We start from the raw sequence: 12,747 nt of genomic DNA on the forward strand, positions 1-12,747 counted from the left end.
TCCCTCCTCCCTCCCTCCCTCCTCCGCTCTCTCCCTCCCTCCCCTCCCCCTCCCCACCCTATCACCTCCAACCACTGACTTCAGGGCAGCCTTGAGCCCCAGTGGAGATCAAGAAGAGCTAAACATTTTAACTAAGATTATTGGGATAAATATTTCATAAAGAGCAGAGAAGATATTAAATTACACCTATTGATTCTGGTATCACAACCCAATTCCAGCGCTTGGCCCCTCTGGACTAATTGAGCTCTTAAGGAGGCCTGGCCTCGGCCAGCCTCCGGACCCGGAGCAGAGCCCGGTTCTCGGCACCAGAGACTGCCCGGGAGCGCTAAGGCACCGTGGGGGCAGCAGGCCCCAACTTTGCGGGGGCTGGGCTGTGGCGGGGACCCGGGGCTGCGGCCCAGCCAGCCTCCCCGTCTCCCCCCCCCCCGCGTCCCCCAATCCGCGCCAGGGCTGCTGAAGCCGAAGGAGCCGCTCCTTCGCGCCGAGGGCCAGCGAGTCCCCGGGAGGGATCCCGAGGCCGCGGCGAAGGGGTCGGGGGATCCCGGGCACCCAAACTTCAAGTGCTTCTCTGCAATACTCCCACGCCTACCCCCCATCTCCCCTCCCCCCCTCCCCGGCTGCCGTCTCGGTAGTCGTCTCGGCTCCGGAAAACGCGTCCCCGCCCCGGCCGGACTGGCTAACTTGAGCACCAATCCCCGGGCGCTCGCCGCTGGTTCGGCTCCGCTCTGGCTTCGGGACCTCGGGGTCGCCCGGGGCTACAGCCCCGCGCCTTATTTCCCGGGAGGAGCGCCGCCCGGGCTGGCGGTTCGCTCCCAGCCGCCACTTGGCGACTTTCCGAGGCCAGTCCCGGGGCTTCGCCTCCCGACCCCATTGTCTAGGCGTCCCGCGGCAGTCGGCCCGAACCGCCGCCCACCTCCCACCTCTCTCCCTCACGGTCCCCCTCCCCGCTCCCCGCCAGCCCGGTGAGTCCCGCTCCGGATCAGTGGCGGCGGGGAGGGGACGAGGGCCAGGGGGTGGGGGGCACTGCTCGGGAAATCGAACAAAGCCCCGCTCTCCCTCCTTCTTCCTCCCGTAAGTCCCCTGCTTTCGCTCTCTCCCCTTCCCCCCCACCCCCATCCTGGCTCCCCGGTCCCCCCCACCCCCCACCCCGGACCCCGAGGCCCGAGGTGTCGAGGGCACTGGGGATACTGGCGGGGACTGGGGTGGGGGGTTGGTTAGGGGCGGGATGTGTGGGGGGAAGCACCGGCTCTCTGCGGGGGCTGGCAACCCGGCCTCAGCTCCGGACCACCTTAAGAGTGAGCCCCGCCCCGGGCCCGGAGCTCGCGTCCCGCTGATTGGCGCAGACCTAATGGCTGAAATTGATTGCTGAAATGCAAAACTTGTTGCTGGTTCCCGAGCGCAGGGCGAGAGACAGAGACAGAGAGAGGGGAGCGGAGGGAGACCCTCGGAGCGCCCCACACCGAGGCCTCCCCCCCCGCCCCCAGCCGGGAGAGGGGAGCGAAGGCCCTAGGTTCCTCCCTTCCCCTGAGCCCAGAGAGAGGAGCACAGAGCGCCACAGCCCCCCTCTTCGGCTCCGTGCCTCCCACCCGTCCTCGAGCCCCCCTTTCCCCCCCCTCCCCAGTCCGAAAGGGGGAGTGGAGGCTCGGAAGCACCTCGGGGCAGAGGCCGGGCAGCTGAGAGCCCGAGAACCAACCTCTCCGCTTCCCCTCAGCAGCCGGAGCGGGGAGCCGAGCGAGCGAGTGCAGCCCAACTCCGAGTCCCGAACCAACGGTCGAGAGAAGGGAGCGGAGCGAGCGAAGGGATCGCAGGACGAAGGCGAAGGCGGCGAGGCGGCCGAGCTGTCCGGCCCCCGGAGCGTCTGAGTGCGGCAGGGCGCTCGCCCCGCCGGCCCGGCCCCGCGAGGGGAAGGCGGCCGCCGTCCGCCCGGGGCCCCCGGCCCTACGCCCCGAAGCTCCAGCCCCGGGCGCGGGACTCCGTCGGCACGTCCCCGGCTCTGCAGCGAGCCCGGCTCGGGGCCCCTACGTTCGCCATGCGGAGCGGAGCCTCCGGCGCCCGGATCCCCTAGAACGGAGGCTGCTCGGAACGCGCTGTCTGCGGGAGAGCGGGGGGCGGGGGCGGCTCCGAGCCAGCCGGGCCGGCGAGGGGCTGAGCCGCGGCAGCGACGGAGACTCCGGGAGGGGCCCTTCCGTCCCCCGGCGCGAGCCTGCCCTGAATGACTTCCCCTGGCCGGGCCTTTCGGCTGGCGCGGCCGGCTTGCGGGCGGCAGCCCTCCGCAGCCCGAGCCATTTGGACTTGAGAGGAAGGTGATCGCCTTTTCTCCCCTCCCCCTTCCCCTTCTCCCCCACTTTACTTTTCGTCCCCGGCCCGGGCCCCAGTCGCCCCCGAGCCGAGCCGCCGCGGTCCCGGGGCCGCTCCCCCGCCCCCTCCCCGTCCCCCTCTGCCCCCTCCCGGGACCCACGCGTCTCCGCGCGAACCGCCCGGGGCATGTGGCCGGCTGCTCTCCCCCCAGAGGCCTTCCCGCTCCGCAAGATGTGAACGCTGCCCGCGGGATCGAGCCGAGGCAGTATCGTGGGTGAGGAGTGGAGACCCCCGGCCCCCGCCCCAGCCCCCTCCACCCCCCGCGCCGCGCCTTCCCCCAGTCGAGCGCGCCCGGAGCCGCCTCGGAGTGCCGGTCCCGGGGCCCCAGCTCGCTGCTGGCAGGAGGCGCGCGGGGAGACGCAGGCTGGCATGCCCTTCTGATTCCCCTCCGCCCCCGGACCCTCTCCCCCCGCCCCCGAAAGTATGTTTGGCCTGGATCAGTTTGAGCCTCCGATCAATAGCAGAAACGCTGGCCAAGGCGACAGAAACTTTGGCGAACCCGGCCTGAGCATGAACGGCCACTTCAAAGCCCCGGCTTTCCACGCGGGGGGGCCGGCGGACCCGAGCCTGGGCGGCCTGGGCGAGCCCCCTCTCCTGGGGATGAACATGGGCATGGCCGGGGAGCCGTACGCCTTCCACGGCCGGGGCCACTCGGAGCTGCACGCGGGGGGCTTGCAGCCGCAGCCGGTGCACGGCTTCTTCGGCGGCCAGCAGCCTCACCACGGCCACCCCGGCGGCCACCATCCCCACCAGCACCACCCCCACTTCGGCGGCAACTTCGCGGGCCCGGACCCCGGCGCCTCCTGCCTGCACGGGGGCCGCCTCCTGGGCTACGGCGGCGGCGGGGGCGGCCTGGCCAACCAGCCCGGCTTCGCCGAGGGCTACGAGCACATGGCGGACACCCAGGGGGGCGAAGGTTTCGGCCAGGGGCGGCCCGGCAACATCCCCGACTTCCAACACCACAGCTCGGGCCCCTCGGGCCACGCGGTTCCCGCCCCGTGCCTCCCGCTGGATCAGTCCCCCAACCGGGCGGCCTCCTTCCACGGCCTCCCGGCCTCCGGCGGCTCGGATTCCCACGGCCTGGAGGCCCGCAGGATGGCCAACCAGGGGGGCGTCGAGTCCCTGGAGTACAACTACCCCGGCGACGGGCCCTCGGGACACTTCGAGCTGCCGGTGTTTTCGCCCTCGGAGTCCGAGGGCCAGCTGCCTCACTACGGGGCCGGCCGGCAGGTGCCCGGGGGCGCCTTCCCGGGAGCCTCGGCGCTGCCCAGGGCCCCGGGCATGGTGGCCATGTCCAAGATCCATCCCCAGCAGCAGCCGCCGCAGCCGCCGCCGCAGCAGCAGCCGCAGCCGCACGGCGGCGGAGTGTTCTTCGAGAGGTTTGGAGGGGCCCGGAAAATGGCAGTGGGCATGGAAGCCGGGGTGAACGCAGCCAGGCACCCCTTGATGCAACAGGCCCCGCAGCCGCCCCAGCCGCAGCCCCCTCCTCCGCAGCCGCAGCCGCAGCCGCCGCCCCCGCAGCAGCCGCCGCCGCAGCCCGGTTTGCTGGCCAGACAGAACTCCTGCCCCCCGACCCTCCCCCGGCAGCCCCAGGCGGAGGCCCCGCCGGCGGGCGGCAGCCTGCAGGACGGCGGGCCTATTCTTCCGAACCAGCACGCGCAGTTCGAGTACCCCATCCACAGACTGGAGAACAGGAGCATGCACCCCTATTCCGACCCGGTGTTCACCATGCAGCACCCGCCGCCGCCCCCCGCCCCGCAGCCGCCGCCGCAGGCGCCGAACCAGCGGCTGCAACACTTCGATGCCCCCTACGTGAACGTGGCCAAGAGGGCGAGGTTCGACTTCCCGGGCACCCCGGGCGTGGACCGCTGCGCCTCGTGGAACGGCAGCCTGCACGGCGGAGCCATGGACAACCACCTGTCCCCTTCGGCCTACCCGGGCCTGCCCGGGGACTTCACGCCCCCGGTGCCCGACACCTTCCCCCCGGGCCCGGCCCTGCAGCACCCGGGCCCGGACCCCCAGGCCCTGCAGCAGCAGCAGCAGCAGCAGCAGCAGCAACAGCAGCAGCAGCAGCAGCAGCAACGCCAGAACGCGGCCCTCATGATGAAGCAGATGGCGTCCCGCACCCAGCAGCAGCAGCAGCAGCAGCAGCAACAGCAGCAGCAGCAGCAGCAGCGGCTGCGCCAGCCCGGCCTGCCGCCGCTCAGCCACCCCGGGGACGTGGGGCCGGCCGGCGGCCTGGTGCACGGCGGCCCCGTGGCCGGCCTGGCCCAGGCCAACTTTGAGCGGGAGGGCGGCGGGGGCGGCGGCGGCGGCGGCGGCGGTGGGGGCTCCGGCGGCGGCGGGGGCGGGGGCGCCGGACGCCTGGGGAACTTCGACCCGCAGAACCCTCACCTGGCACCGGAGAGCGCCTGGTTCCCCGGCCCCCACCCGCCGCCTCCGCCCCCCGGAGACCTCCTGCCCCGCAGGCTGGGCGGCTCCAACCTGCCTCCCGACGGGAGCCCCCACGAACTGGGCCTGGCGCAGGGGGGCTCCGGGATGCTGTTCCGGGGCCCGGGGGTGGCCGGGCTGGGACTGCAGGAGTCGCTGCGGATGCCCGGCGAGGGCCACGTGCCCGCCCTCCACTCGCCGGGCTTGCACTCCCAGTTCGGGGGCGGCCTGGGCGGCCTGGGCCAGCTGCAGTCTCCCGGGGCCGGGGTGGGCCTGCCCAGCGCGCCCTCGGAGCGCCGAGCCCCAGCGCCGGACTTCGCGGCGCCCGCCCTGGGCGGCCAGCCCGGCTTCCCGTTCGGCGGGAGCAGCCGGCAGGCCACCCCGCTCGGTAACCCGGGCGTGAGCGCCTCCCCGGGCGGCGGGGGCGGCGGCGGCGGCGGCGGCGGGGGCGGCTACCCGCCGCAGTCCGAGTTCCAGCCCAGCCAGCGGGCCTCGGCCAGCAAACTGGGCGCCCTGAGCCTGGGCTCCTTCAGCAAGCCCAACTCCAAGGACAACCTCTTCGGCCAGAGCTGCCTGGCCGCCCTCTCCACCGCCTGCCAAAACATGATCGCCAGCCTCGGGGCGCCCAACCTCAACGTGACCTTCAACAAGAAGAACCAGCCCGAGAGCAAGAGGAAACTGAGCCAGACCGACTCCGACGGGGCGGGGGCGAGCGGCGGCGGCGGCGGGGGCGGCGGCGCCGCGGGGAGCTCGGGCCCGGATTACTTTCCCGGCGGCACCGGCCCGGGGGGCCCGGGGCCCGGCGGCCCGGGAGGGACCGGCGGCGGAGGCGCCAAAGCCCCCGGGCCCCCTAACCCGCCCGCGCCGGGGGACGGCACCAGCCTCTCCCCCAACTACACCATCGAGGCCACGTCGGGCAACGACGGCAAGCCGGTGCCCGGGGGAGGCGGGCGGGGTCGGGGCCGCAGAAAAAGGGACAGCGGCCACGTGAGTCCCGGGACCTTCTTCGACAAGTTCTCCGCCGCCGCGGCGGACAGCGGGAGCTCGGGCGTGAGCCCCGGGCAGCAGGCGGCGCCCGGGCCTCCGGCCGGAAGTTCGGGCGGGGAGCCGCGAGGGGCGCCCACCCCCCACGACAAGGCCCTGACCTCCCCGTCTTGGGGCAAAGGGGCCGAGCTGCTGCTGGGCGACCAAGCCGACCTCATGTCGTCCCTGGACAGCGGCATCCAGAGCGGGGCCAAGTCGGCGGGCAGCTCCCCGCACGTCGGGGACTTCACCGACGAGGTGAGCGCGGGCTACGCCAACGAGGACGAGGTGTCGTCCAGCTCCGACAGCGCGGCCCCGGCCCTGTCCAAGGCCGGCCGCAGCCCCCTGGTCACCGGCTCCCCGAAGATGGCGCGGGGCCCCGCCGGGGAGCACGGACAGAAAGCGGCCCCCGGCCTGGGCGGCCTCCTCACTACCTCTACCTCGACCCCGGACAGCTACGGCCTGAGCGGCGGCGGCGGCGGGGCGGCCCACCCGGGCACGCCGGGCCTCGAGCAGGTCCGCACGCCGACGAGCAGCACGTCCCCGCAGGACGAGATCCACCCGCTCGAGATCCTCCAGGCGCAGATTCAGCTGCAGCGGCAGCAGTTCAGCATCTCCGAGGACCAGCCTCTGGGGCCCAAGGGCGGGGGCGGCGGGGGCGGCGGCGGCGGCGCCAAGAAGGCCGAGTGCGCGGGGGGCCAGAACGGAGACAGCGAGCTGGGCGCTTGCTGCCCCGAGGCCGTCAAGAGCGCCATGAGCACCATAGACCTGGACTCCCTGATGGCCGAGCACAGCTCCACCTGGTACATGCCCGGCGACAAGGCTCTGCTGGACGGCCCCGAGGATGACAAGACGCTGGCGCCCTGGGAGAAGTCCAAGCCCCCGAATCCAGGCGGCAAAGAAGGTAGAGGTAGCGTGCCTCCTTCTCCCCGTCCTCCCTCCCTCCCCACCCCGTCTGCTCCCCGTCCTCCCCCCTCCCCACCCCGTCTGCTCGTTCCTCCCCTGGGGGCCGGCTGGGAGGCCTAGCTTCTCGCCGCGCTCCTGGGCAGCCTCCCCTCCTCCCACCGGCCAGGTGCCCCTCTCCCGCAGGGGGCACCCTGCTGCCGCCTTCCCAGAATCCCCAGCGGGGATCCTCGGAGGGCCCTCTCTGGGGTGGAGTCGCTGAGCTCCCCACAGACCTTTAAGCTCCTCGGGTGGAGGCTGGCCACCCTCCTTTATTTACCCTGGAGGGCTGGGGGGGGAAGACAAGCCAGTTCGGGCTCCCAGGGATTCCCTCTTCTTTTCCTCCCTCCCCCTGCCTCACCTCGGAGGGAATTGTGGTCGGAGGGGGCTGTGAGGAAGGGGCGCAGAGTGTGGCTGGGGGGCCGGGGGGATGAGGAAGCAGGGAAAGTTAGAAGCAAATCGCCCCCGGGGCCAGCGCTCAGCCCGGCTCTCGGGGCTGGACAGCACGAGCGTCTCCCTCCCCTTCCCCCCTCCCTCTTTCAACTCCCGAGCAACTTTTGCCGCAGTTGCGGGGCTGCTGCTCGGAGGGGAGGGAGCCCCGCCCGCCCAGCGCCTTCTCTAAGTCGGGGCAGAGACCCTGGCCTTTTCCCAGCAGGGTAGCGGCCGCTGGGAAGAGCTGCGGGCACGACTCTCTGCCCTCCTTAGAGCCCCCCTCCCCAAATGGCTCCCATTTATAATCTGCTTCCTGATCTGTGGCCTGAGCTGGGGAGGGAGGGAGGGAAGGAAGGAAGGAAGAAGGGAGAGAGGAATTTTAAAAAAAAGGGTGGAAGAAAGAAGGAAAAAGGGAAAGAAGAAAGAGGGAAGGGAAAAAGAAGAAAGGAAAGAGGGAGAGAAGGAAAGAAGGAAGGAAGAAAAGAAGAAAGGAAAAAGAGGGAAGAAAGAAAAGAAGCGAGGGAAAGGGAGAGAGGGAAGGGAAGGAAAGAAGGGAAGTTGAGAAGGAAAGTAGGAAGGACGAAAAAAAGAGGGAAGGAAGAAGTTGTAAGGCCTTGGGCCTGTCTCTGAGGCCCTCCCTAATTTGACAGTTGCTCTTATAATGAATAGTTGTTTTGTCTCTTGTTACTATCCTGGTTTAGTCGTTGAGAATCCAGACCTGTCAGGGTTCCCACAACTGTCCCCCCCGATTTCCTTTGGCTCTTTTTTTTTTTTTTTAATTTTCTGTCTTTAAGGAGGGGGGGCAGTTGAGAAATGGGGGTGGCTGAGACTGACAAACTTTTCCCTTGCAAACCACCTGAGCGTGCATTCTTGGGGGGCATGGAGGGTCGAGGGTTTGTCACTTGGGAGCTGCACAGGGGTGACAGATGTTTAATTCCGGCATTGGATTCCATTATAGGTCTCCCAGTGTCTAGAGGCCATTAGGAGTCTATAAGTTGAGGGGGGGAAAACCCTTAAATGGAAAACCATCGGAGTTAAAGCGATAACCGTTCTTCTTAACCTAAAGATGACTTCGGCTCCTGTAGATTTCCGTTTTATTTTAATGAGGTCATTTTTTTTCAAGGCTAATGATTTCTTAAAATTATATATCATAATTTAAAAAAATATGCAGGATCTTCTTCCTTCCCTCATCAGAGTATTGTCAGCCAGCCAAAAAGCAGCTCGGCGAAAGCTGCCTCTATTATGCCTTCCTCATTAGTGTCCTATTTACTGGACTAGGACCTAGCTTGCTTCCTCCTCCTCCTCCTCCTCTTCCTTCTTCCCCTGCTATATCATCTCCTTTTCCTATTAGCTTCCTATTTTTTCTCTCTCTTCTTCACTTCCCTTTCTTCTGACTCTTATCCTCCTTTCTTTCTCCTACCTTTTTTTCCTTTCCCCTTTCTCATCATTCCCTTTCTTAGTTTTTTATTTCTCTTTCTATTCCCCTTCTCTTCCTCCATTTCCTTCTTTGCTTCCTCCCTTAATTCTCTTTTTTCTCCTTTCCCTATTTTTCTCTTCATTCTTTTTGTTCTTTCCTCCTTCCTTCCTCTTCTTCCTCCATCTCTCTTTTCCTAGCTCCCTTTCTTTCTTTTCTTTTTTTAGTTCTTTTTCTTCCTCTTCTCATTTTTCTTCCTTTCCTTCTTCTTTTTGTTCATCTTCATCATTATGTTTCTTCTTCTTCCTCCTCCTCCTTCTCCTTTCCATATCTTTCCTTCTATTCCTTCCTTTCATTCTCTTCCTCCTCCTCCTTATTTTCCCTATCTCTGCTCATCTTTTAGCTAGCTGCTTTTCCCTTTTCCTGAGCATCCCCTTCCTCCTTCTGCTTAGGTAAAAGGCCCAGATAAAATGGGACTTAGGTGGCCCCGCCAAACTCCCGGGATCGCCCGGCTCCCAGCTTCAGGGGGGCTGGCTTTCCTCCTTGGGCTTTCTGAAGCGTGAATGGCCGGTCCCTGCCGTTTGCGTCTTTGTTCCCGGTTAATGCCCAGCCCAGGACGCTCTCCCTGGGAGCCGGAGCCGGGCGTGTTTAGCATGCACAGCAGCCGCTGGTGCCCATCAGTATTCTTCAGGCTTCAGCCAGGCAAGGACATAAATTGGTTTTGTTTGGGACCTTCCTCTCTTTTTTTCCATTTTTAAATGGAGTTGCACACAAGCGTCCTTCCTGGCGCCTTCTCGTTTATTTTCTTGTCCACAACATCTCGATTGGGCTGGATCAATAGCTAGTTAGCACAAATCACAGCTCCTGTCATTTCTACCTTGGCACAAACGCCCCTCCCCCTTCCTCCTCCCTTCAAATCATTAAAAGCAGATTGGCAAAAATGTTGGGGAGGGGGTCAGGTAGGGGGGAGAAAAGTTCTAAAAACCCAGACTAGCTTGGGAGGTGAGAAAAACAAACAAACAAACAACTCCATGGATAGATAGCTAGAGCCGCCTTATACAGTCAGCTTTTCTGCCTTCTCGGTACATCTTGTGTGGAATAAGCAGAGAGGGAGAAGATGAGCTGATTTTGTGGGAGCTCTTTGGGGTTCCAGTAGGAAAAATACATGGAAGTGACCTCTGAGAGGAGCGATGTCCTTAAAGAAATGGTCCTGGCCTGGAACCGAGGGCTTTATTTTTGGAAGGAGAATCTGCTGGGATTTATTGGCTTCCTCCACCCCGACCCCTACCCAAAAAGGGGAAAAAGTGGGTCCTATCCTTGGCATTGTCCTCTGGGATTAGCTCCAGAGCTGCTGAGCTTAGCCAGTGAACGGCGGCGGGCAGGAAGGGACCCCCGGTCCCTTGGCTCTCTTTGTCTTGTGCTCTGTGATATGGGAAGGGAGGAAGCCGAACCTTCCTGTCGCTTAAGCCTGGGATTTGGGGCTGGGTCGTAATTCGGTTCTTCTCGACCCACCATCCAAAGTCTACCAGGGTATCTCATTCAGATCTTACTTTTCCCTCTCTGGCAGTAAATAAGAAAGATTAAACTTTTCATTATGATGAGAGCCTGCTGCTCCCATCTGCCTACATTGTACAGCTAGATTCCCTCTTTCATTACAGATAGCCCTGTGTGTACTTCCCCCATAAACACTCTGGGCTTGGCTACTCCTTCTGGCATTGGCTACTTTTTCAAGGTGAAAGGTCAGGGCCTGTCCTTAAAAAAAAAAAAAAATTAAAAATAAGCAATCTGGGGGTCCTCTCAACAATTAGCTGTTGCTTATGGGAAAAGACGCCAACCCGCAGCCCCCAACCTCAGCTCAGGAAGGAGAAGACCCTTCATCCTCTCCGCAAAAGCACCTACTTTATTTTGTCACCCGCTATAAAATACTTAGCTACTGGAATGATTAAATATTAACACCATTTCGGAATTCTTCCCGCCCTGGTGACAAAATACCAGTCCTGTGTTTAGCAAAATGATCCACACCCAGGCTGGAAGGCCCAAATAACTCTTCCGGATGGCATGGAGTATAAAACTCCTGAGACGTGCCCAGACTCTCCTATGGGCTCTCATGGCTTTCCTGTAGGCAGGAGATGTGGTGGGAACTTGTACCAAGATTCACAGCCCAGCAAAGTCTGAAGCCAGGCATCCTAGGAGATGCAATAACATCATGACTTCCTTGATGGCCTTGGGAGGTGGTGGGGGAGAGAAAATTAAATAAAACAAAAACAAAATGTCCAATGTTCCTAAGTTGCAGATGTCCCAAACTGTCACAAAACTTAGACCAGGCCACTGGGAAAGGCACACACCCTGCTTTTTAGAAAGATGGGCTGGGAAAAATGGACTTAGGAGCTCTACAAATAGGTTTGTGCCTCTCAGGATCTCTGTGGTGGTGGAACAGGGTGAGGGCCAAGGAAGAAGGGAGCTGTTGATATTTTAAAATCTTTCTCTTTTTCTCACCGCCTCCCCTTTCCCCCCTTTTGTTTAATCCCTTTCTGGGAAGATTTTGGTGGATTTCAGGGCAGATGGGAAAATGGCTAATACCGTTAGATCCTTGAATCACCAGATTTTCATGGGGTGAGGTAGGAAGAGGAGAAAAATATCCTCCCCCCTGCTTTTCTTTATGGTAGGCCTGTTTGTTTTAAGGTAGCCTAAATTCATTGTATCCTAGAGAAAGTTCACACTTATTAAGAGTGTGTGTGGGGGGACTTCTTTCCAGATTAGAAATCGGAAGCAGTCCCAAATACTGGCTTTCACCTCCACAAATAGTAGGGTTTCTGTGAACGGCTGCTCAGGAAGCATGCCCCTTTTCAAGAAGAGTTTTTTATTGATCTGAGGGGAACTTTGCCTTATTCTGTTATCTGACCCTCCAGAAGAAAACCTCTGGGGGGGGTAGAAACAGGGAAGACTTAAAAAAAGCACCTAAGTCTCCCTTAGGACCACCAGGTTGATCCCATGCTTTCTAGTTCTCTCTCGATGGAAGGCGCAAGCCGCCCAGCCGGACATCCACCAGGGCTGTCAGATCTGAAGTCGGCAGCTGCCTGTGGCAGAAGGAGCCTTGAATTGGGCGTTAGAAGGCCCGGGGATCCCAGCTCTGCCATTTCCTACCTGGCCCATCTTGGCCAAGCTCCTTCCTCCTCTCAGTTTCTTTCCTTTATCAAATCAGCATCATTAGACCACATAAGCTTCAAAGGCCGTTCCCCGCTCCGCAGCCTATGAATTTATTTAGGACGTCTTATTCTGAAAATTGCCTCCCCCCTCCCCTCCCCACTACCGCAATCCTTCTCCGAACCTTTTATGGATGTTTTGAAAATTCAAGGCCGACTGAAATGAAACTTAAATTATGGGAAGTGAGGTGCTTTGGACAGCCGGGACTCCAAAACCTTAGTTGTTTTATTATGATTCCCCCCCATCAGAATTTCTAAGGTTCCTGCCTCCTTATCGCAGAGGTAGTTGAGTTTTATTATGATTTTTTTTTCCCCATCAGAATTTCTAAGGTTCCTGCCTCCTAGTCGAGAACCATGTAACCTAAAGCTTTACAGGTGTTAATCAGGGGACATGTAAACAGATCAGTCTCTGGTACCTTTATGGGGCCGGGAGGGGGGGCAGGAATCCTGTTTTCCCTTCACCAGCCCAGTCCCCACAAGTACTCCTGATATTCTGTGGCTCTTTAATATTTCACTGCAGTAATAAACCTGTCTCTCAGACAAGCCAACCAGCATAACCCCACCCCCCCAGCCCAGCACACATCTGCAATTATCCATTTCCAATAAATATTAATAAAGGACAGAGACAATTTAAAGCGAGGGAGGTAAGGCGTCGTGGAAGAGATCCCTTTCATCTGCCACTGGATTTTTGCAACTGCTTTTCTTTTAAATAGCTAGAGCGCTGGCGAATATTTATTGCTATTATTGTTTGTATAATAATTACAAAGATGGCCACACATGTATGTGTCTGGATCCATACATGACATAGTATGGAAATAGATGCCCACGCATATACGTAGATGTGTGCATATATATCTGTATTCTACATCCCCACATACGTGGAGAGTGAGAGGCTGCCCCCGAGGAGTCGCCTTCCTTCATCTGAATTCATTTACATTTCTCCTA

The 12,747-nt window shown here is 61.7% G+C and overlaps 1 protein-coding gene across 2 annotated transcripts in view; it reads left to right on the plus strand.

The window, feature by feature from the left end:
- The first annotated feature begins 1,178 nt into the window (after positions 1-1,178).
- MN1 (MN1 proto-oncogene, transcriptional regulator) overlaps positions 1,179-12,747 on the plus strand; it is a 70,927-nt gene continuing 59,358 nt past the window's right edge. The window contains exon 1 of one of the 2 annotated variants that reach the window (XM_074295098.1): positions 1,179-6,721. In XM_074295098.1, the coding sequence (XP_074151199.1) occupies positions 2,782-6,721 (3,940 nt within the window). In that variant the 5' untranslated portion in view covers positions 1,179-2,781. The remainder of the gene's footprint in view (positions 6,722-12,747) is intronic. The other variant, XM_074295107.1, reaches the window with a different exon arrangement.

The sequence above is a fragment of the Sminthopsis crassicaudata genome, chromosome 1 (genome assembly GCF_048593235.1).
Source record: "Sminthopsis crassicaudata isolate SCR6 chromosome 1, ASM4859323v1, whole genome shotgun sequence".
Lineage (NCBI taxonomy): Eukaryota > Metazoa > Chordata > Mammalia > Dasyuromorphia > Dasyuridae > Sminthopsis > Sminthopsis crassicaudata.